At 38.1% G+C, this 25,676-nt stretch overlaps 1 protein-coding gene across 12 annotated transcripts in view; it reads left to right on the top strand.

Moving 5' to 3' along the window:
• The window catches only part of ptprea (protein tyrosine phosphatase receptor type Ea), a 299,961-nt gene that overhangs the window by 242,278 nt on the left and 32,007 nt on the right, over positions 1–25,676 (top strand). For 6 of the 12 annotated variants that reach the window (XM_059947680.1, XM_059947681.1, XM_059947688.1 and 3 more), the window contains 8 exons: positions 867–940; positions 8,665–8,804; positions 10,810–10,900; positions 11,606–11,682; positions 11,827–11,863; positions 16,671–16,768; positions 20,442–20,561; positions 24,303–24,463. In XM_059947680.1, the coding sequence (XP_059803663.1) occupies positions 867–940; positions 8,665–8,804; positions 10,810–10,900; positions 11,606–11,682; positions 11,827–11,863; positions 16,671–16,768; positions 20,442–20,561; positions 24,303–24,463 (798 nt within the window). Of the gene's footprint in view, positions 1–305; positions 421–866; positions 941–8,664; positions 8,805–10,809; positions 10,901–11,605; positions 11,683–11,826; positions 11,864–16,670; positions 16,769–20,441; positions 20,562–22,888; positions 22,956–24,302; positions 24,464–25,676 lie in introns of those variants that run through there. The other 6 variants (XM_059947689.1, XM_059947691.1, XM_059947690.1 and 3 more) reach the window with 6 other exon arrangements.

Below are 25,676 nucleotides of genomic sequence, written 5' to 3'. Positions count from 1 at the left end.
ATTGTTTGTACATATGGAATGTGAGAACAAATGCTTACTTAATTTTTCCAGTAAGTGTTCAATGCCGGAGATACCCCAGCTACTTTTTTTTGTTTATTTTTCTGGCTTTGGACCAACAAAAGAAACACAAGGAACAAAAGGAGTGCATGCATCCTTCATGACTAGTCAGAGGTACAGCAAAGCTAGATTTAAAATCTCCATTCGCCAAAAGGTGGAGCAATACAGCTTTTGTTTCCACCGAATAGGAAATATAAAGATACAACGCCCAACCCACCAATTCAAACACTGATGCTGTTGATAAGGTCCCAAGAGGGTGCACTGAGCCTGTCTGGAGGAAACGGGCTTTTACGGTACAGAAGACAGAGATAACTTGAACGTGACATATCAGAATTGTGAAAAGTTCCTGCTTCTTTCAAAAGGGTAACGAGTGCTAACACAACTAGTGCTAAGCTGCTTGTGTAGACTTGCTTCCTAACTCAACTCAGTTACTCATTTCCTTTTCTACAGGTTGAACCTTGCCTGGGCCTAACAGACAGATTTCTAGCTTTCTTTCTCGGGCATGTTTTGTTGAATAACTGGATTTATTTTGTTGCTCTTTTTCCAGACATCAACAACTTGTAAAAATATTGCGCAATTTGTATCTACTAACTTTCTGAGAGATGAATCTGTTTGAATTCTATGGTTGAAAATCGCCTCGTAGTTGTGTTTTATTTTATATCCAACCGCCACAGTAAAAATGGTTAAATGTAACCAAATTAAGTGTGTGAACTTAAAAAGAAAATCATATTAATCTCTCTTTAAAGCAAATGTTTTTAATGAAATTGGAAATTTCTGCATAGATGTTTATGGTTTATGTTTTCCTTAAGATTAAAAAGAAAAAGAAAAGACATCATCATTGGAGGCGAGAAGAAGATTCCAAATGGTATTTTAGAAGAACAAGGTAATTTGCGTTGTTTTTGTGCTGCAAGTATGAAATATAAACAGGAAACATATAGCTTTTTCTTTATCAGCAATCAAATTGAAGGAAAATGTTAGTTCAAAATTTTAGGAAAAGGACATTCTCTGAAATTGAGTATCTGTCCTTTCAACCTGATGAAACAAGCTCTCATCCAACCTGTAACCATTTCTTTAAATTGAGATGGACAGATATACCAGATGAGTATGTGTGTATTTCCATTTTTGTTTTATTAAATTTGCTTCAGTTTATACTTTTGAGTTTTGCGTTTCAGCTATATTTCAAAGCTGGATTTAAACTATGTAGTGAGGTGTGTTGAGATATAAACTGAGTTGCTGACGATGGCTGATGCAAGTTATGCACAGCATAACCCTCGTGTTTCAAAACCACAAAGGAATGGCCTGCAATCGTACTTAATGCTTGTGGCATTTCCTGACACTAATTAATCAAGTAAACCAGACAAGAGAGTGGCAAATGTTTCGGTATACAAAATGATTATTCTTGGTAAAATACATTCTGTTTCAAAAAAATTACCCAACTTTAAAAGATTATTTTATAGAAGGTTGTCTACAGAGCAGGCACCAGGAGACAAATTTTTGAGTGTGAAATCGCACACAGGATGTGATCTTGTTCCTACAGTTCTTGAGGCATATAACGTCATCTTCAATGACCCATTTCATTGGGTATATTTAAAGTCATTGAGTATATTCACAGTGCAGGTTGATAGATTCATGATTGTAAGGGTGTTAAAGGTGACGGGGAGAAGGCAGGATGTTGGGGTTAAAAGAGATAATAAATCAGCCATGATGGAATGGCAGAGCAGTCTCGGTGGGCTGAAGGTCTAATTCTGCCCCTATATCTTATGGTCTTATTGTACATGAAGTACCCAAACATGGCATGAATTATGCAAGGGGAACATCCGTCTGAGAATAGCACCCAACTGCAGATTTCCCTGTGAAAATAAATCACTAAAATATAATTGATATTTAGTGTAGATGACATTCGAGTAAAGAGGACTTCATACCATGGATGAGTCCTGCACCTAAGCCATTGAAATGGATCATAGAAACATTACAGTACAGAAGGGTGCCCTTCAACCCATCACTTCAACTAGAGCACATCACTAACTCCACCAAATGGCCCTTTGTCCAAAGCTTTGCAGAATTTACTCCACCATATATTCCCTCTTGAACATCATCAGGGAATCTGATTGGAACCTAATGTAAAGAAGTGTAAGATCAAACACCGTGGGTTGGAAAAAATTAAAAAGCAGACCATTATCTAAATGAAGAGAAACTGCAAAGTGAAGGAGCGATTTAGTTGTTTTTGTGCATGAAGCATGTAGATGCAACAAATACGATCTCTGTTTCCATCTGCCCCAGACAAAGGACACATCACCCCTAGATCTTCCTGGTCAAACCTGTGAGAATTTTATGTTTCAATGAGACCATCTCTTATTCTGATACAAGGAATTAGATTTTTTTTCCAAATGGACTTTTTTAAACCTATAACAACCACATTTTACTGAAAATTGATTCCAAAGGAATTGTCAAAGACTGAAAACATATTGAGTTACACTCTACAACTCCATGGTCATAAGCTAAGTCTAATTTCCATGCAAGGGCATTTCACAGCACAGGAGGCATGAAACCAGTATTTCTGAAGGCATTGATGATTCAGAATAGCTGTGAAGTTGACCTTTTATTCATGTCTGATAAAGCAATTAGCAGGCAATTGAAAATGTTCTTAGGGCTGTGGTGCTGTAACATTAGAATATATGAACATAACGAAATGTGGCATGGTGGTATAGCAGTTGGCACAACGTTTTCGGTACCAGCGACACAGGTTCAATTCCAACTGCTGTCTGTAAGGAGTTTGTATGTTCTCTGGGTGCTCCAGTTCCCCCCCCCCCCCACCCCAGTCCAAAGGCGTACCGGTTCAGAGGTTAAATGGTCATTGTGATCATCATCCTGTGATTAGGCTGGGATTAAATCAGGGCAGCTATGCTGGGCAGCACAGATCAAAGGGCTGGAAGGGCCTACTCCACGCTATATCTCAATAAATTTTAAGTAAAGTAAATAAAGAATCAAGAGTAGATCCTGTCACCTTTTGTGCCTCCTCTGCTGTTCAATAAGATTATGGCAGATCTTTAACCTCGCTGCCACTTTTCTGCACTAATACACATCTGGAGTAATATGTATGGGTCTGGTCTCCTTCCCCAAGGAAGGATTCACATCTGTCTGGTAGAGGTGTTCACTAATTTAGGATCTGGATTAGCGGGTTTGTGGTCTGGGGAGAGATTATGCAGACTAGACTTGTGGAAGAATAAGACTGGCCTTACTGAAGCAGACAAAATTCTGATGAAGTCTGACAGAATAAATGCAAGAATGATGTTTCCCAGGCTGGGGTGCCTAAGACAAAGTATCACAGTGCCAAAATAAGAAGTCAGACATTCAGGACGAGTATGAGAGAAAAGTTCTTCAGCTGTAGAGTAGCTAACCTTTGGAAATCTCTACCTGAGTGGGTTGTGGAGATTCAATCACAAAGTACATTAAAAGCAAATTTTTGGATATTAATTAATTGGATATTTTTGGAGGGCGAGGGGCAACTTCACAGATGATAAGATGCATAGATGGAATGGAAAACCAGTGCCTTTTTCCCAGGGCAGCCAGTGGCTAATATATGAGAGCATACTTTTAAGATGATTGGAGAGAGGTATGGGAGAGGTATGGTGAAGTCACAGGTAGGTTTTTTACACAGAGAGTGGTAAGTGTATGAAATGGGTGGTGGGTAGAGGTGGATACATTCGGGACATCAAAGAGATTCTTATATAGACATGTGGATGAAAGAAAAATGCAGAGTGCTTGGGGGGAAAGAACTAGTGAACCAAAACCAAAGCTGATGAGAGACTGAGTGAGGGAATTAACACTATATGATGTACTTCCAAATAACTGAGTCCCAAGTCAAACAAAGTACAGTCACCCATTTCTTACGAAACCAGCAAAGACAAACATTCAAAAATAGCTATAGCAAAATTAACAATATTAACAAAGTTTGCAGAATTAGTGATTTAAGTGTAATAGCAAAGTTAGCAGTCAACAAAAAAAAATATTCATCCCCTGATCAGTCTTTCTGTAACTAATCTAATGGCACAAAGGGTGACTATGTGACTATACTCATTACTTCTACTAGGCCCAAACCTATGTGACAAATTACTGTTCCTCAAAGTAAAACTCGCAGCTCAAAATGCAATACAGATGGAAAATAGATACCATGGCCCCTGTGGTTAGATTGACTAAACCTTCACAAGTCGCTCAGGTAGAGATTTCCAAAGGTTGAATGTTTGATAGACCATCATGGGCCAAAGGACTTGTACTGTGTCCTACTGTTCTACGTCATGTGTTTAAGGGAACCAGGCGATATGGGATCAGTGCAGGAAAGTGGCACTCATATAAAACATCAGGCACCATTGTATTGAATAACAATGCAGGCATGAAGGCCGAAAGGGGTGACTGTTTCTGTTTCTCACATCCTTAGGGTCTTGTAAATTGAGGCTAGGTTACTATCCTGTAAGGGCCTAACTAGGATGGTGTTTATTGAGTGTTTGAGATGAGAGGATGCAGGCATTTTCATATGGAAAAAAGCGAGCAGGTAAAAGTGACATTTTGGAAAGATTTGAAAGATTAAATATTAAAAGGCAAATTGGAGAGGACTATATATATAAAACAACAATCTCCAAATTAATGATTATCAGGGCTCTCATCTGCAATTGGGTTGCTTTACTCTGCAGTTGAAAGATGTTAGTATGTATATTACTCTGTGTGTGTGGTCTGCTGTGGTTGTATAGTTGTTAAAATGTCAGTCTGCATTGGTAAGTTTCAAAAGGTGCATTAGAATTCTGAAATTACTCACATTTAATGATCTGTAATAGAAAAGTCATCGTGATTTGCATCTCCAGGTCCATTGCTCAACACCATTTTATCATACGTTTTTATGATCTCACCAATTTGTAGGTTTATGAAACTTAATTCATAAATATTAACTGATTCGTAAAGAACAATAAGATTTCTAAATTAACAGGAATGATCAAATCTGTATTGTCTTATTTTTTTCCCCAAGATTAACACATTTGTCTTAGCATACTTTTTGTTCTGGTTATATTTCATTTAATCGACATCAGTGAATATATTGTACAAATGTGACTGAGATCAAATTAACATTTTATTACACACTTTATAGGCCTGTGACAAAAATTAAACGTTTTAGAGAAAAAGATGATGAAATCATCATCTCCCTAATAATGAAATTTTTCATTTTATTTCCTTGTTCCATCTCTTGGGAAAAATCATAGAAGTTTAATTGACAGTACCAACCTCAGATTCATTCTTTTGAGGCAAAAATAACTATCATACTAAATTAGGGATTCTAGAAAGTGCTTGCTTTTATAGTTAATATTGTAATATTAATTAGATGTTGCTGGGGATGAGTTCTGCAATCACATTGCCCAGATTTTCACCTCTTTAATTATTCCTGAATCTTCAATGTTTTGATCTATCCAGGCAATACAAAGAGCTGAATGAAAAAAAAGCCTTTTTTGTAAAAAAAAACCTCTCCGTGTTCAAAGCTATTTGACACTCTCCCTGATCTATCTAATAACTCAGCTAGATAGATAGCACCTCTGTCTGTGAATTCCCTAAGCAATCAAAAGGACTCATGTGTAAACAAATTTGGACTTCATCTACCTGCTTCATATCTGCAAAGTTATAGCCTAAACTGGAGCTGTTACATGTGGATCTATCTGTAGGAATTGCTCACTAACTGTAATCTAAGTGACAAAACATAATACCGGGTTAGCACCAGCAATAACAGATCTATATTGCTAACTGAACCATTTGCTTAAATCTAGCTTTGTTTAAACTAGTATGCTGAAGTAACTTCTAAGAACAATTCCCAGCTAAGCTAGATCTGCCAATAATCGAGTTAAGCAAAACCTGCTCGATTGTTACACAAAATTTTGTTACTCATTAATTCAGTCAACCAACATTTGTTCTTAATATAGCATGACTCCACAGAAAATATTGTCTATTGTCTATTGTCTAAAATAATGACGGGTAATTCAAGCGCTGAGCATGGACCCATTCTCATCACACTGAGAGCTTTGATCAGTGCTGAGAACTACAGTGCTTCTTACAGGTGCTAAAACCAGCAAACCACCAATGCACTGGGAAATTTGAACAGAAAAGCCATTTTGTGAGCAATTAGATTACCACTGAGAGATTGGCTGGAGTACAATAGACTTTTGCCCAATCTCAGATGGGCAGCTAAAGACATGATCCAGAATGCAGCAGCTGACAGAAACTAGTTGCAAAAAAAATTAGCCTTTGTTTTCAGTTCACAATAAACAGCATGCCAACCCTGGTACAAGAGTCCTCACAGGGACATAGACATTTTGCTGACAATCTCTGTTTTTCTGGGTTAAACTCTACCTGCCATTTCTCAGCCCATGAAGCTTTTTACACTACTGTTGTGTGCTGAGCCCTCTTCTGTACTTCCTTTTCACCTACGACTGCGTTCCTGTACATGGTTCTAACTCCATAATCAAGTTTGCAGATGACACCAAGGTGATTGGCCTAATCAGAGGGGATGACGAGAGAGCCTACAGGGATAAGGTCCAGCACCTGGCCGCGTGGTGTGCCGACAACAACCTGGCCCTTAACACCCAGAAGACCAAGGAGATCATTGTGGACTTCAGGCATGCTAGGAGCCACACTCACTTCCCCATCTACATCAATGGAGCTGTAGTGGAGCGTGTATCAAGCTTCAGATTCCTTTGTATCCACATTTACAATGATCTCACCTGGTCCCTGAACTCCCCCATCCTGATCAAAAAGGTGCAACAGCGCCTTTATTTCCCGTGGAGCATCAAGAAAGCTCACCTCCATCCCAGCATACTGACGGACTTTTACTGCTGTACCATTGGGAGCATACTCACCAACTGCATCTCAGTGTGGTATGGCAATTGATCCATATCGGACCACAAAGCACTGCAGCGGGTGCTGAAAACTGCCCAGCGGATTATCGGCACCCAATTACCTACCATTGAGATCATTTATCATAAATGCTGCCTGGGCAGGGCAAAAAGCATTATCAAGGATGCATCTCACCCTAACCATGGACTTTTTACTCTCCTCCCATCCGGTAGGCACCACAGGAGACTCCGCTCTCATACCATCAGGCTCAGGAAGAGTTTCTTCCCTGAGGCTGTGACGCTTCTGAACCTCACATCACAGCGCTAAGCAGTATTGCACCCATATTGTATGTCTCAGTACTTTTATATTTGTATGCTGTAGCACTTACTTTTTACTCACAGTTATTTTGTAAATAACACTATTCTTTTGCACTTCTGGTTAGATGCTAACTGCATTTCATTGGCTTTGTATCTGTACTTGGCACAATGACAATAAAGTTGAATCAAATCTAATCTAAGGAGAGTGCTCGTTATGGTCTGACCTGATTTCCAGTGATTTATTTGCACAGCTTGTCTTCATTTGCACATCGTTTGCTTGCCAATCTTGATCTGTTATGTATAGTTTTTCGTAATTTCTATTGTAGTTCTTTTTACCTGTAAAATACTGCAGGAAAATGAATCTCAAGGTAGTATATGGTAACATATATGTACTTTGATAATAGAGTTACTTTGTAATTTGAACTTTGAAATACCATAACAAATGCAAATTCTGCAGAGTGCTGCAGACAGCCCAGCGCATCTGTAGAATTGAACTTCCCGCTATTCAGGACACTTACAAGGACAAGTGTGTAAAAAGGGCCCAAAGGATCATTGGGGACCTGAGTCACCCCAAGCACAAACTACTCCAGCTGCTATAATCCAGGAAATAGCAGCGCGGCAGAAAAGCCAGGACCAACAGGCTCCAGGACAGCTTCTTCCACTAGGCCATCAGATTGATTAATTCATGCTAATACAATTGTATTTCTATGTTGTATTGACTGTCCTGTGTACATACTATATATTTATTATAAATTACTAACAATTATACATTGCACATTTAGACAGAGACATAACATAAAGATTTGTAAGAAGTAAAATCAATTCAATTCAGTACCTGCTGTTCAGAAGTTTAACCACTTGATTCATTATTAAAGCAATTCTTCAGAACAATTTCTCATTATTTGTGGGTCACCTGATGGGGTGCTGGCACTAATGTGGTACACTTTTAGCATACCCAAAGAGGGACTACATCAATTTCAAGACAATGACAGGCACTTTCAAATACAATTAAAATTGGTGGGCATTGCACCGAGTACCATACACTGTACGCTGAACAGGGACTTGAATTCTGCACGTGGAAGGAAATATACTTAAGAATAATGGAAGTCGAAACTTCAATCAATGATAGATTTTTATTGACTTTAAGTCAAGAAGCTAATCTTTCACTTGTAGTAAGGCAAATGGAAAATTCAACATGCACTGCCAAGTTTCTCAAGTTAAAATTCAGAAAAGGTGTATAAACAAATTTGCACTACATGGACCAAAAAGTCGAGATGTTGCCTCTAATGCGTTATTGATTCCTGCACTCATATTCATTCCACTTTTGTGTGACAAAAACAGGCTTCAGTTTATTCACTAACACATTAATATCTTCCACTATTTGTAGTGTTGTATTAAACTTGTCAATCAATTTCTGATCAAGCAGAGCAACAGACAGTGATGCTACTTAACCGATCGCCCGCAATATTTAAGAAGTACCCGCCTATTCCACTAGAAGCCTTGGAACATGAAGTCCAGAAACGCTCAGCTGATGAGTGCAAACTTTTTCGGGAGGAATTCAATGTGAGTCTTCATGTGATTATTTAAAAACGTGAAAGAACTGCAGAATTAGGTGCATTTTGGCTCTGCAAGCACAGAGGACTGCTTTGTTTTTTTTTTCCATATCTCGTTTTCTCAGTTTTGCAAGCTTTTGTCAAAGTTAGTTTAACACTTAGACTTGTATTTTCATGAAACTGTGGTCTTCTTAGAATTAAAAAGTGGTCAAATTTGATTCTGCACCAAAGACTGTTCTTCAGAGGGAATTCTTGTCCACCAAAGAGTTGGCCTGTTGGATCAGTGACACAAAGCTGTAACAAAGTGGAATGCAAATGTGAAGCTATATGTTTTCACTTAGAAAGTTCCTGACCTTGCTCTTTTGTTCAGTAAAGCCACCAGAGCAGGATGAGATATTTGTTTAAAACCCTAAAAGAAAATTCTCTCAGTGAGCCTCTACCATCTACTCATCTCTCTAATTATCTTCTCTTACGGCATAGAAAGAAAAGTCTGTGCCAGTAGTCAGTGCAATCTCATTAATCACTTTTTCCCCACTCATTTCCCTGTGAAGAATTGTCTCCCATATGCCCATAAATATACCCTGATTCTCCAACCACCCAACTACATTACAGTAGATGTTTGATTGTATCCAGATCCCTGAAGCTTTGAAGAAGCATATCACCTACTGCACAACTGCATCAAACTGACAACAGAACAGAGCAATAGAACCAGGTAGCCCATAAGGCCTTAAAACAGAATGAAAAATGTGTCTTACTGATTGCACTACTTTTAGTTAAGAAGTTGTCATTCAACATTTTCTAATCTACATAGTAGTAGGAATTTACATCTGTTCCCCTTCACTCAGGCCTTAGGTGAACAGACACCAACTGAAGTAGGAATCCAACCACAGCTGCAAGTCCCAATGCTTTCCTGTTACTATGGATAATAAGTAGTTACAATCACTCAAGCCCTGAAGATCCAATGGAACTCAATGAAGAGAAGCAAAGACCTAACCGGCTGTCGTCTTCTTACTGCTAATTGGCCCTGGGCCCACTGTTTAAGAAGGTCCCAAAGCTGAAGGGGAGTTTGATGTGGGTTTGAGATCGCAGTTCCAAGTGCAGGCTGCAGGGCTAATCACTTTGTGGAGATGTAGCAAACGTGTAAGCAGTCCTCTTATATGTTGACTATTATTAATTTGCACCATTAAATATTAATAATTATTCATGTGCTTGACTAATGTGATGACAACAGGAACCCCATAAACCGAGCCTGGGCTTGGTGAAAACCAAGTCCAGGCATACGGGATATACTCTAAGTGTCCTTAGGGGTCCAGTAGAGATTGACTGCTGTTAAAAATCAGCTAAGCAATGAACAAATCTCAAGATAAACTTTGTCTTGATAGACTATGCCAAGGGTAACTCTGCGAAATAGCATGCTATTTGGTCTACATTCTGGAAGTCTGGTAATGACACAGTGTCTGCCCCACTTGGCTTGCCTCTGCAAGGTTTCAGAATGGATTTTTCATAGGGTGAAAGCCTTAGGCTGGTAAACTTGAGCAGTGCTACTCTAACGCATTTTACCCTAATTTTAGTTCACAGAAACGCTTTTGAATGACTTATTACTAGAAATGCAATATCATTTGGGTTTTATTACAGCACATACATTACAATTGGTTTCTTTACAATAAACTTATAGCAAAACGCTGGTGTAGAGCACAGAGAATCATTCGGCCAGTTGAGTTTATTGCCCGGTCTCATTGCAATTCCATCAATCTTTTTCTCCCACAACCCATTCTCCCTCTGACCATCCACTGACCTGGGGGGTAATTTAGAGTTGCTAGGTAGTTCCTCACCTTTGGGAGGAAACAGGAGCGTTTGGATGAAACCCACACTGTCATGGGGAAATAAACAAAACTCACACAGGCGGCACCAGACACTAGCACCAAAGCAAGCTTGCCAGAGCTGTAAAGCAGTAGTACCACCAGCTACTCAAATGTGTTGCTCTAGCCAACTAATCTTTGACTGTTCTGCCACAGTCTCTGCCAGTTGGAACACCACCAGCATGTTGCGAAGCAGCAAATAATGAGGAGAACAAGGACAAAAACCGATACCCCAACATCCTGCCAGGTAAATATAACTCCCTCATATTTCCATTTTCTTTGACCAACCTTTCTTTTTATCTTCTACAGTTTCAAGCTATATTGTGAAAATGTAGCATATATCTGTGCTATATGGTCAAGATTTATGTTGAGATATTAATTAATATACAATAAGAAATATGGATGCCTTTTATTAATTGCCTCATGCTGTTAAATTTTGTATATACAAAAGAGATCAATAATGATTTTTAGGAATGAGTGTTAAAGATATTTAGAAAATACATTGCATTCACCTTGTTTATATTGGGAGTAATTTTAAGAGAGCTTACTGAAGATAATGGATAGATTAAATACTATATGCTGGATAGATTAATAATGATTTGTTTTTAACCTCCTATTGCTTTGTGAAGTTTTACATTTCTGTCAGCTAAGTGTTCCAAAATTATGGCAGACATAGGATATTGATCTAACTGAAATGTTGATTCAAACATAACTTTCATCTAAAGTGGAATCCATAGCAAATTTGTCCCAGAACAGAAGAAGAGGAGTAAATTCACCAATCCATGATTATCAAGACAGCACATCTGATGTACTATTTGTAGTTGTATTTTGTGGAGAGGTTTATATTGATTTGTTTGGCAGTTGTTTGAAGATATTTTGTACCATAGTAATATTAATTCATTTTTGGACTTGTAGTATCAATAACATTATTGATTTGTAAACTTTCCTCCAGATGACAATTTCAGAGTAATTTTGACAGCTATAGATGGAGTGCCTGGCTCAGATTACATTAACGCCTCATATGTTGATGTAAGTGCTCATTCATTTTATTAAACCATTTAGCTCTAATCAACATATTGGCAAAAAAATATCAGTACATTAGATTAAGAAAAGTTACAGGATTTGTGTATCATAGTATCTTGATCACAGACATCGATTTTCTTCCCTCCTTAGGGTTATAAAGTGAAGAATAAATTCATAGCAGCTCAAGGTAAGATTCAGTTATATCACTTGTCATTTTGTTCTTATATAATTCAGTTACAGATACAGTAATTCGAGAATTATAAATGTTAGATGACTAGTAATAATTACTTTGAGTAACACGAAATGATGAACACAACGTATGCAGTGCTTGGCACTGTGATCCCTCTCATTCTCAAGGGATCAGTTCTGTTGCATCTCAATACGTGTTACATTTCATTGTGTATTTTGATGCCATATAAATGCCATTTTGATTAATGGCCAATGAATGAATCACATATGCTGACAATAATCCACAGAGTCAGCATTTCACTACTGCCACCAGCCTGCTCCTATGCTTTTGTGTTCATACAGAATTACGTATTTTGTATAAATAGAGTGGTAAGCACAGCCTTAGGAAGATATTATTTCATAAATAAGTTCATGACACTGGGAGGGCTACATCATTCTTAGCTAGAGTGAATAATGTGTTAGAACCTGGTACTTTGAGAAGATATATAAATTTTATTTGAACCTTCAAGCATATTTAGGAGTCTCCAATTGAAAATATTTGCACATCTACACTGAGTAGGCTCTGTTTGCCTGTGACAGAGTTCAGTAATTCACAAATAATCCAGTTCAGAGTTCTTGGTAACAATAATGTCTCCAATGTATTCACACAGCTGTTGTTCAAGTTTTTCAGATCTAATTGCCTGAATATTTAGAACCACTGTACTTGCAAGTAAGCTGAGCTAAATATGAAGATCCCCAGTAGTGACAGATTTTACATGTGAATGCCATTGATCAGTCCATCATCTTCAGTGTCCTGCAGTATTATCAAGTATACCTGAGTTATCTATCAACTACTAGCTTAATAATTAGAGTTGAGCTTTTCATTAACATCTACCACAAATGGTGGTGTCCTTCATTTGCCCTTATTCTAGAGATATTTCTTGCCTTCTCCTGTCCTGTAAGGATGGTTACTAGATAGAGCATCTTTGCAGCCTAATATGAACCTTTGGTAGGTGTCTAAGATGTGCCAGAAAATCTTTAACAATGCTTTGGTGAGAACACAACTTACCATAGTATACAAATACACATCAGGCCAAAATTATCCAAGGTCTGGCCTGTTGACCAAAATCCGCAAAGGTTGTGCCCACCCAAAAGCACCAACTCATTTGGAACACAGGGGAGCAGCCAACATTACAGTAGCTGGATGCTAGGGCCCCACTTCCACGAGATTCCAAAATGACCTGATGCTCTGTGATGGTTTTCTGTTTGCAAAAGGCCTCTGGGGCAGATCTTAATTACCTCTTACAGTCAGAGTCATTTAAAAGCCATTACAAAGGACTAAAATGATTAAAAAAGCAACAAATGTTAAATAAATTTTAAAAAGAAGTTAAATTTAATGATATGCACTATAAACATAACTGAAAATTAGAAAAAAATACAATGGAGTTTGAATGGGGATAATAAGCCTGGTATGGAATCATCAATGCCCATGAATGGAAAAGCCTATAAACAGTGGTAGATATTGCCCAGACTATCACAAGAAAAGCCCTCTCCACCACGGAGCACAGCTACAAAGTACACTTCCGCAAGGATCTCCATCATCCAAACCATGCTACCTTCTCACTGCTGCTATTGAGAAGGAGTTACAGGAACATTAGGTCCCACATCACCAATTCAGGAAGTGTTATTGCCCTTCATATATGTACTTTGAAAATAAATTTACTTTGAACTCAGAACTTTTTGAACCCCCCCCATGTAAAGGTGAGGGGCCAGATGTGAAGTGCATGCAACTGATTTCCTCAGTAAACATGAGGAAATCTGCAGATGCTGGAAATCCAAGCAACAGACACAAAATGCTGGTGGAATGCAGCAGGCCGGGCAACATCGACAGTGCCTCTCCCTATAGATGCTGCCTGGCCAGCTGTGTTCCACCAGCATTTTGAGTGTGTTGCTTTCCTCAGCATTTCAGTACTCTGCCCATGACCTTAACATTGAATCCAGTGGTGGAGCAAAAATTCTGATGTACCAGAATCCGTACTCTGCTTGAATAAAGGTTATAAAATAATAGAAGTCAGACTCTCTACAGCACCGCTGTAAGCTTGATCCAGACCATGTCCCTATTCCCCAACCACTGACTGGACACCCACCAAAGTAAATGGTAATTCCATTAATGGGAGAAGCAAAGATACATCATTACCCATTTCCTCCTCTTGCAACTCATAATAAATGCATGTGCCTACAACATGATGTGATAATTAGGAATAGATTTAATTATTGCTGTCTTAATGCAAATCTTTTTATATCATCATTCAACCACTGAATTATACAAACATCAATTTTTATGTCTTAAAATTTTGTGGACAAATCTAGTTTAGATGGGAATCTTGATTGTCAAGATTCTTGAACTTGGCTTGTACCCTTCCAGCAACTGTTATTCTGATCTCAATTTCTTCCTCATTAACTGTTGACCTCTACTCTGTGTACTGGAAAATTGTACAACCAAAGACAGCATCTCAGATTTTGTCTTGGTAGTCTCCAATTTGACAGCATAAACATCAATTTCTCTTTACTTCCAGTAAGCACAGCTCTCCCCCCAGTTTTTCCCCTCATATCCCACCAGTCCCCATCACTCCTTCTCTTTCTCCTTCCTTGCCCTCTTGATATGCATACCACCCACAGATTCCTCCTACTAGTTTCCCTCCTCACCTTTCTCCCTTTTTTCGATAGTCCACTGTCTTCTCCAATCAGATTCCATCTTGTTCATCCCTTTCACTTCTACTTATCGCCATCCAGCTTCTTACATTATTCCCACCCTCCTCCTCCCTCACCTGCCTGTCATCTCCCTGCTCCAGCTCGTCCTGCACCCCTTAACCACCATCTTTTCATACTTGCATTTCCCCCCTTTCCATTCCTTTTGAAAGGTCTTGATATGAACCATCAACCATCCACTTTGCTCTATAGATGCTGCCTGGCTCACTGAGTTCCTCCAGCTTTTGCACGTTGCTCAAAAACAAAGTACAGTGCCTTGAAAAAGTATTCAGCACCCACACTAATTTCATATTTTGCTGTCTCATTTCCTAAATTGAAATATTTTGAAGTAGGATTTTTGAGCTAATCTACAAACCATGGTGCATCATGTCAAGTCAAAAGAAGAATTCCAAAGCCTGTCTACAAGTTACTAAAAATTAAGAGCCAAGATTGTGAAGCTAGAAAAGTATTTATCCCCTTTTTATAATTACTTCGGTAACTGCAATATTCTATATAACTTCTTACCAACTCACCCAGTTTGTTGATGTGGAAAATTGGAGGATCACTTCAACAAGTGCCACGTCTGTTTGGTTTGTTGGAAATCTACCATGTAGTAAAGTTCAAAAATATGGTAGATTTTCAACAAACCAAACCAAAATGAAGACAGAAGATCATTTAAGATAAGTCAAGGAAATGATAATAGAGAAGCACAAATCTAGGGAAGGGTACAAGACCATCTCAAAGGCATTGAACGTATCTTGGAGTACAGGGCAGTCCACCATTAAAAAGTGGAAAATGTGAAACCACAGCCATGCTGATTATGTCAGGCTGCCCCTCTAAGCAGTTGCTGAAGAAGAATGGCGCTTGTAAAAGAGGCTACTATGGTGCCAACAGTCACTCTAAGTGAGCTGCAGAAGTCAATGGCTGCAACTATAGATGTAGTCCATGGCTCTGCAATCTCTAAGACCATACACAAAAAGAGTATTTATGGAAGAGTGGGAAGAAAGAAGCCCTGGCTAAATAAAAAGCAAATCCTTGCCTGTAAAGACTTAGAAAATACTGTAAGGATGTGGAAGAAGGTCTTGGGGTCTAAAGTGGAGGTTTGTGGCCTTAACACTAAGTGGTACATGTGGCATAAATCAAATACTGCACATCAGCTGGGTAACACCATCCCTACTGTAAATAATAGTGAAGGCAGCATCATTCTGTTGGGATGCTTTTCAGCAGCAGGGACCGGAAATCTGGTGAAGATTGAAGGAAGATGAATGCTGCTAAATACAAAGAGATCCTGGCTAGCCTCTGCCGGAAAGCTTAAATTAAGGAGAAAGTTCATCTTTCAGCAGGACAACAACCCAAAGCACACTGCCAGAGCAATCATGGAATGAAGGAAATTGATATCCTTGAGTGGCCCAGTCAGAGTCCTGAACTTAATCCGATCAAACCTCTCTGGCAGGACCTCAAAATTGCTGTCCACTGGCGCTCCCCAACTAACCTGGCACAGCTTAAACAATTTTGCAAGGAGGAATGGGCAAATCTTGCTCCATTACATTGTGGAAAACTAAAAGAGACTTTTCCAAAAAGACCACTGTCTGTAATAGTTGTGAGAGGTGGTTCAACTGAGCAAAGGGGGGATGTATACTTTTGAATAGCTGACAATTCAGCTTTTGAATTTTCAGTTTTTCATGCTTTACAACTTTTTCTGTGTCTTGGACCCTACTGTGAAAAAAAGGAGCATGTGAATCACAAATAACATTTCTCAGTTAAATTGATCAAAATGCCTGGTTGTAATACTGATTTATGTGAATGAAGGGTTGGGGACTGAATACTTTTACAAGGCACGGTGTAGCTTTAAACTGAATAAAGCAAAACAGTTTATTTAGCAAATTCTCTGTTAAGAAGTGTTTCTTCATGTGGGGATGCCTGTGGCTTTCCTAGGTAATATATGATTGTCCACCATTTCATTTGAAATGGGATCATGTAAAATTAATATCAAGTAAAAGCATGAAGTTTTGTTCCTATATATTTTATGCAGAATGATTTCTGAAGCAGGCCCTCAGTTCTATCTCTATTCCCTAAAGGTCCCAAAGAAGAGACTGTAGCTGATTACTGGCGAATGATATGGGAACAGAAATCTGCCACCATTGTTATGTTAACAAATGTAAAAGAGAAAAAGGAGGTGAGCATGTAGATACATAAAAATAATATTGTTACCCACTATATGATAACTGCTTTGAGCATGCTTTGGTATGAAGAATATGTATCATGTAACAAACTGGAGATTATTTCTTTGATATTTTCATAGATGAATCAACTTTCTAAAATAGTACTTATCAGACTTTTATTGTAATGCTTATAAAATTGAAAACAAGATTTAATACTTCCCCTGCATATATGACGAATAAACTCTTCTTGGCCTTCCAGCGGGTACAGTGATTTTAACCAACATTTCAATGATAAACTCTGCACGGTGGAAACCTGCATCAAGGAAAACTGGACTTGTATCTGTCTGGGTTACCTGAAGGAATCAGCAGTAGCAGAACACTGCATTTGCAATGGCCATAGGATTGACTTTGACGGCATTAAAATACTGTGCCACGCCAATCTGTTTGGAGACCAGCTGGTGAAGGAAGCCATTGAAATAAAACTACTGGAAAAGAATTTTAACAAAGATAAAGGTTTTGCTCCAAGTAAGAACAGAAATTTCATTGTAAACAAAGTGGGACAGCAGAAACCTGATTGGATGAGGACTAATCAATCAGAAGAGACAGATGATGGGGATATAAATACCACTGAACTGTGCAGGCCTAGGCATCATCCCTGATGAAGGTGTCAGAGTTTGTCATCGAAACATCGGTTAAAATCGGTACCTGTACCCAGCTGGAAGCCCAAGAAAAGCTTATTTGTTCATAGAATTGATTGGATTCCAGTTTGTCAATTTTTTTTAACTGCTACAAAGATAAAGCAGTTGCAAGCTATCAGAAACATGAAATTCTTTGTGTAACTTCAATAAGTAATTTAAATGAAATATGAACAAGCATTCCATCACCATTTATTAGGCAAGAAAATTAGAAAATAAGCAGGGGTAAGTGGCAGATGACGGTAAGCAGCTATGAGTGTGCCAGCCGGGTATAGATTGGACAAAGCATGACATTGCTGTGCCAACTTGAATAGAAGATATTGGAAAAGAATTAGGTTTGTAAATAACAGCATCAGCTTCAGAATCTGGGGGAGCCACTAGTCTACAGCCAGTATCGTGGTACCAGTCCATGTAAACAGTTTCATAGAACAATTTGTTCCTGCTGCACTTGGCATATTGTACACAATTCCTTCCTTTATAAGCCAGAAAGGAAAATCAGATTCCAAAGCAGCTTGAACCAGACTTCCAAGGAGTATCTAAAAAAAAATATTATTCTCCTAATATTCCAGTATTACTTCTCTTCAGGATTTTAATAATTTCTCTTTTGGTGCAGAAAGCTGTAATTTCTAAATGAGCATCAGAATGCATTTTCTTCATGAACTAGTCATTCAATTTCAAAACAAAATAATCAACTAATTTATCACAAAATACTTAGGTTTTGCAAAACAAATACGTCCACTAGAACTACAAAGCTGAGTACAGTTTTAAGGAACTTCAGTTACTATGTCTAAAGAAGTTAAACAGATTTAATGGAAAATAGTCATATGTGGAAATGCAATGCATTTGCACATGTTAGTATGTACAATATGCATAAAATAATGTTGTACTTGTTTGAAATTGCTTGTGGTCACTCCCAATGGAAATCTCACCCATCAAGAAATTGAACTCTGCATTTCTGGGTACAATTCATCTTGGTGTAACATGTCAGTTCCTTGTAATCTCTTGTGCATGCAATGACATCATTAATGTGCGCCTCACTGGTTTCATAATTAAGCTTTGAAATTAGTGTAAGAATATATTGTGTGCAACTGATATTTTTCAATATCAATAAAGCAAGAAGCAAACTTTGTTTTAAATCATTAACCATATGTAAATTAAGGTGTCCCTCATGGAACATTGAGATTTTAATCTTTAATTATGCTTTCCTGGCTGATCACTCTACTACAAGAACAGAAGGTAGTTACCATGTGTTTGAGTGCCTGCAGAAGGTTTTCACTGCAGAGATAAACATTGTGTAGTAGTAGTGTTGGATAATTAGAGTATAGGAATTAATGGGATCAGTTGGGTTGGAATGGTCACTAGGCACAATGCTGACATGTTTACCCAAGTTTTTCCCTCTCTTTTGTACAATTGCATTTTACGTCATGAAGGATATACCCTATGTCCCCAGTGACATTTGCAAGGCATTAGGATTTGCAAAGTTGTAATTCTGTGCTTTTTTGAATTATAAACTGCTGATTTTACTATTTGCAATAGATCCCACAAATGGGCATTAAGGTAAGAAGTAGTTATGATTTAATGCACCAAAAGGAACTAAAAATAATTTCTATACTTTATTTTTATTTAACTTTCAGTGGCAAAATGATCACTATAATCTAGTAAATTCAATGACTATTAAATTAGCAGATATCAGGATCAGTTTTTATCAGTTCTGAAACTTCTGCACCATAGTATTTACCTTGTGGTTCATTTTATTCTAATCAATGAAGGAAATTACTGAAAATTCATAATATATGAAAAATAAGATTAATTTCATCCATGTATACTATTAACTTAAACAGTAGCAGCATCTAAACATCAATTTGAAAGTACTCCTTCAGATGCAAAGTAATAGTTAAATTTACCTTATGTAACTGCTTCAAAATAATGGTTTTAAGAAAAAATGCTTTTCTTTTCTGTCATTTGTAAGTGAGCATTTTAAGGAATAACAACAGCTTATGTAGCCTAATGTAATCTAATTAAGCATCTTGTACTACTAAAGACAATCAATTTTGAATTGAATTTGGGAGGAGAAGTAAAAAAGGAAAAGACTAATTTTATCAGGCTCAGTTCAATCTCGCAGTTTCCTCCACACAAACTCAAACTGCTGCAATTACATTTTGCTTTGGTTCTAAAGGAAATTGAACAAAACCACATTTAAATTTGAAATCAGATCAGTTGCAAGGATAAAAACAAACCCTGACTGCAAAACATTCCACTCTGCTCAACATGTTAGATTTTTTAACAGTTTTTATGGGCAGCAATATTTCAATATAAAAAAAATGCAGATTGTGCTAACTCTATTCAGCCTCTCAGGAAGCAGTTATTTGGTAATACGCTTTGAATGTCAAATACAGATGCCATACGTTCAGTCAGGTCAATGTAATATCGGAGAAATGGATACAGTATGCAACTTGAAATTCTTAAACTTCACAGACATCCACAAAACAAGAAGCCAATTGAATGAAGGATAGAAATATCAGAACCAAGGAGGTGCCGCCCCACCCCAATCAGGTCAAAGTGAATTTCTGAGATCATTTCAACATATTTAACATATTTAAAGAACCCCAGTCAATATAGCTTTCCTTCACAGGGAATGTTGTTTCTAACTAATTGTACGTTTTTCCTTCATTTTCTACTTATTGCTTAAGTGGCTAAAATAAAAACGTAATTTAAAGAGTGCCCTGAGTTAATCAACACTCATTCATTGAAAAACTCTAAAATGACTCTGTGAAGTATATTGCTTGATTATTAAGTTATGATTTGTCATATTATTGCCAGTGTTCTGATCTTTAATATTACAATCCATTATGATGCAGTAGCATTTGTAAGCTCCTGATAAATAAACAGGAAGCATTTCCTCTAACATCATTGCCGTTACTGCAGAAAATACTTTTAAAGGGTTCAATTTCTTAAATAATATTTCAAAATAAGTATTTACTTATTCATGCAGGAAAAGTGTTACAAGTACTGGCCTGATCAGGGATTATGGACGTATGGGGCAATAAGGGTCTCAGTGGAAGATGTCACAGTGCTTGTGGATTATACCATACGCAAGTTCACCATACAGAATGCAAGTATCTTCTAGTTTTCCGTCTACTTTGTTGAACCAAATTATTTTCCAGAAAAAGAAGTTTATCTCGCTTGGGTGGTTCTTTGTAGCAGAAATTATTTGTTTGCCTATTATGTAACTAATTTATAAAGGAAATAAATTGCAATCAGTAGCTGACTGATATTTTTCAAAGAACATTTATATGCAGTATACAACTCTGAGATTCATCTTTTACAAACTTTGAGTATTTGTCAGCATTCTATAATTCCAGGATCTACAGCATAATTTTACCTCTCAGAAGAAAAATTCTTGTTTTACTTCATAATATTAATCTGAAAATAAGTTTTTAGTCTCCCTATGAAATTTTCCTTAAATATTATTGTTATATTTTGTAACTTAAAACCATAAATTAATTCAAAGGAGATGCAGCAAATCCAGAAATACAGGTATAACTTTGTCTTTCTTTAAGCAAGGCTCTCACATTTCACATGATAGCGTGATGGCAAGTGCATTTAACATATTTTTACATATAACCCATAATTAGTTATTTAAATTAACAAGATTACTTGAATATTATTGAAATATTAAATACACAACAAGTGTGGAATTTTCTCTCCTCGAGAACCTTGTCTGTTAAATGCCCCAATTTTAGTGCAGCTAAAAATTAAGGTAAATCTCATCCATTGTTTGTCTTGTACTGAAGATGAAAGTAAATACATCACCAGATCTGCAATACAAGTAATGTATGTTTACAACATTAAATGCAGATATGCCACAAAGAAACTAAAACATAACTTTATTACAGTCTGCAGATTCCAGTTCCTCCCTAAAGTAATAATCTGCTTGGATTAGAGCAATACAGCACACAAAGAGGCCCTTTGGCCCAACTAGTCCATGTCAGTCAAGGATCTTCCTGAGTTAATCCCAACTGCATGCATTTGATCCCTATCCCTCTGAATCTTCCCTATTCGTGAATATGTCCAAATATCTTTTAAATATTGTAAGTTTTTTTAATTGAGATACAGCATAGAATAGGCCTTTCTGGTCCTTCAAGCTGTGCTACCCAGCGATCCCCAGATTTAATTCTAGCCAGATCACAGGACAATTTACAATGATCAATTAACCTACCAACCAGTATGTCCTTGGACTGTGGCAGGAAACTGGAGCACATGGAGGACACCCACATGGTCATGGGGAGAACGTACAAACATTTTACAGACAGTGGCGGCTATTGAACCCAGATTACCTGTACAGTAAAGCGTTGCACTAACCTCTACGCTACTGTGCCATTGTACATCAAATTATACCTACATTATAATCACATGGGATGGCGGGGTGGAGATGTGTCTCTATAAAAGGAGATAATAAGGCAGTTCTTCCTTCTGCTCATCTGCAGGTCACCCTTGGGCAAGGCATAGCACTTGCTTAGTCCCCTCAATCAGGGTCACGTGAAGCCATGGGAGCGGGTTGTGGATGGCCGTATGAGCAGCTGGTGCATATCACAAGACCTTGTTTTGTGACCACCAGCAGCAGGTAGACAATCTCTGAAGGGTATTTATCTTGGCTGGGATCGCCCGTCTTGTAAAGACACTGCCCAGAAGAAGGCAATGGCAAACCACTTTTGAAGAGAATTTGCCAAGACCAATCATGATCATGGGACAACGATCTCCCATGTCATATGACATGCCACATAATGATGATGATGAATTATACCTGCCTCCACCACTTGCTCTGGTAGCTCATTCCATATATTCACAATCCTGTGGGAAAAGCTTGCCTCTCAGGTTGCTTAAAGTCTTTCCCCTTTCACCTTAAACTATATCATCTACTTTTAGACTTCCCTTACCCTGGGAAAAAGACTGTGACCTCCAACTTTATAGCAATACATAATATCATAAGGGGCATAGATAAAGTCACCCTACTATATTCTGCTGAAAACAGCCTGAGTCTCTCCAGTCCTGGATCACGGATTTGTATTTAAATGCACCATGCACTGTATTATTGGAAGCTTTGGGCTTGGGTTATCTGGGAAAGTTGTTCAAATATTTGAAATCCAGTTCCTAGTGTCTGTAGGGTTGCACAAATGCTAGAAAAGCTCTGCATTCACACCGAATAATTCAACCCTGCTGAAAATCTGGGTGACCACTAATGCCAGAGCAGGAAAGATTGCATCTTGTAGTAGAGCCTGAGTTGAGTTAATGAAATAAGAAGGCAATGTTGGAGATAAATCTCCACCCCACCCAGATTTGCTAACCCTAATATCTCCAAACATTCTCAAGACCAGCTCAAGTTGGCTGCAAGCAAGCCAACCAGTTCAGAGTTCACTTGTTTCATATTTTTCTGTTTAGTGTGTTACGAAATCCCGTATCTGGATCACTTACCAGCAAAGATAGAGACGTCCGTTGAAGTCTGATGGTACTATTTTTAAAAGTATTTATTGATAAAGGGCACAAAAATAAGATTAATGCAAACATACAGATAATATACATCGTCAATACTAAATCTAAAGTGCGGGTATAATAATAACCAATAAGAAATAGCTCTATCGTTGTCTAGGGGATAATGTATTGTCTGATGGAAAGATAACAGTCACTGTTAGTTCGTTCAAGTTGCAGCGTTTTTGGGTTTAAGAGCGAGGCGGTTTAAACTTGCCCGGGTCTTTTATGATGCCAATCCATTGAGTCAGGGGAGTGGGCTCCCCGTTGTCAGCTAAAAGCTATTTTCCATGGTTCCAGCCACCAATTCCAGCAACAGAACTGAATGCATGTGGCTTCCTTCAGATGACTTCCTGCTGTTACGTGGTCGCTTAACGTTTCTTCTGGTGCGTCTGAGGGGCTGTTCCTACAGACCCTCTTTTATCCTGACTCGCAGGGTCATAGATGTCAATCAGGTTGGGGGTGATGCAATCTCTCCCTCAACCAGCCCACTTTGCCTGAGGGCATTCACGTAGCATAGTATCTCAATCCACAAAATTGTCTCCAGGAGACAATGGCCATGTCCAGTAGCTTTACATTGCCGGGGAAACGAGACATTCTGCACGTCTCTTCTCTCATTTCCTGGGCCGCTTGACCCCACCCAACAGTGATCTTGCGATTCTCACAAAGGAGGGGGCTACGGACATAACAAGTGTATGTGGGAATATCTTGATTAAATGCCAAAAAAAAGACTCATCTTCATCATTGAGCCAAGTAGTCCACTTTTATAAATTGTACAGTAGCATAGAAATGCAGAAATCTAATAAGATCCTTTGTTCTCATTTCTAGTTCAATTGCACCGAAATTATATTTTGGTGACTTGTATACCAAAGGCTAAATCTTTTTCTCCATATACATTTCACCACATCCTCCCCATTGAGTGAAGGCACCATTTTATCTCTGTGTTTTTAAAACAAGTATCAAACAAGTTTTTAACATCAATCAACCTTTGAAGAATGTTAAGACTTTCTGAGAAAAGTTTTGGTTGGTGCTTTTCATGAAAGAATTGCAATCTAACCATATAGTTGTGTTATATTGAACTGAGTGCATGTAGTTAACCTGTCCCATTGTAGTTATCATTATGTTACATTCAACCACATAATAATATCTTTCATTGTATCTTTCATCCTGGAAATAAATGTTTTTGACCAAGCTCTTCCTAAAGTTGTCCTTTTATATTAGATAAGAAGAGAATGCCTGATATAAGTGATTGCCAGAATTGCCCAGAGCTTCTTGTTCTTCATTGTGTGAAAGTTACAGTTTTTATATCATCACTGCTTTATTACAGCAGACGACTGGTAACAAAGCTCCTAGACTAGTGACACAGCTTCACTTCACCAGCTGGCCTGACTTTGGTGTGCCATTTGCACCCATTGGAATGCTCAAATTTCTGAAGAAGGTTAAGGCATTGAATCCTTCCTATTCGGGACCTATTGTCGTCCACTGCAGGTAACTGGTGTGCTTATTTTCCATCATTCTACAGCCTCTTTTATGTCATAGACCCCTACTATTAACTGAAGGTTTAACAGGGATTCTATAGTAACAAGGGATGCATTTTAATCAATTTTACAATGTGTTAGCTATTTTTAGTTTCATTTAATCTGCCAAAATATGTTGTCCTGTCTGCAAATGTTGCTTAATAATCTGGCAACTCTTGGCACCATGCTATGAATTGCCTTAATGTTGAACACATTGTCTGGAGTTTTCCACTGCAGTTTTCTCCAGCCGACAAATTCCTGTTTGTTCAAAAGCAGGAAACGTCCTTTGATTATTTAGTGCATTAGACTAGAGAGAATTAATGTTCTGCATAAGATTTCAAATAAATGGTATGAATTTAACCTTCTGCCCAATTACCCTGGAATCCCTTGCATTGATGTCAATTTTCAAGTTAATATTAATGTTGTAAGTGAACTAGGGAACAGTCTCTCAGTTACTTAATCCTCCTAAATCTTGAAACCCGTGACCTAAGGAAACTTGAGTATTGAGAATAGCCATGAGTTGTTCGTAAATGTGTTTTACTCTCAATTATACACTTTGCCAATTTCTGATCTGGTAGCTGCAAGCATAAATTGAAGTGATGTGTGCCTTCATCACCACAATCTCTGCTTTTTTCTCCAGCTCCTGAGCAATCTCTAATTCTTGGATATCCAAATAAACAAAAGGGAAGAACATAAGATAGTGAGGAATGAGGGGCAAGAGGGGTATCCTTACATCATCTTCAGAGAAGAATGAGTAATAAAGGAGGGAAGATTTGTGGGAAAGGGGATCTTGTTTTTGAACACTATGATCTTCAGTGGTTTTAGTTGTACTTTACAGTGCAGCTCCTGCTGCTTCTCATTGTTAGCAAGCAAGATGGAGTCATTGAATGTTGTCCAAGCTGTTCGGGTAATGTCTCTGTCCTTGGTCAAATCTCCCCCCCCCCCTTACTTTGGTGCAGCCTATACAAGTATAAGGTGAAACACACTGGATTTAGGGTATGAGCCTTTATTGCTGGATTATTACTAATTTCTGGGTGGCGGGGTGGAGAGACATCTCTACCAAAGGAGGTGTAAGGTGCTCCTTCCCTCTGCTAGCCTGTAAGTCACCCTTAGGCAAAGTGAAGCATCTGCTTAGTACCCCCCCCCCCCCATCCTGCAAACAGCGTCATGTGAAGCCATGGAAG

This window comes from Hypanus sabinus, chromosome 22 (genome assembly GCF_030144855.1).
Source record: "Hypanus sabinus isolate sHypSab1 chromosome 22, sHypSab1.hap1, whole genome shotgun sequence".
In the NCBI taxonomy this organism is placed as follows: Eukaryota; Metazoa; Chordata; class Chondrichthyes; order Myliobatiformes; family Dasyatidae; genus Hypanus; species Hypanus sabinus.
Note: the sequence above shows the minus strand (reverse complement) of the source record. Positions and strands in the feature narration are given on the sequence as shown.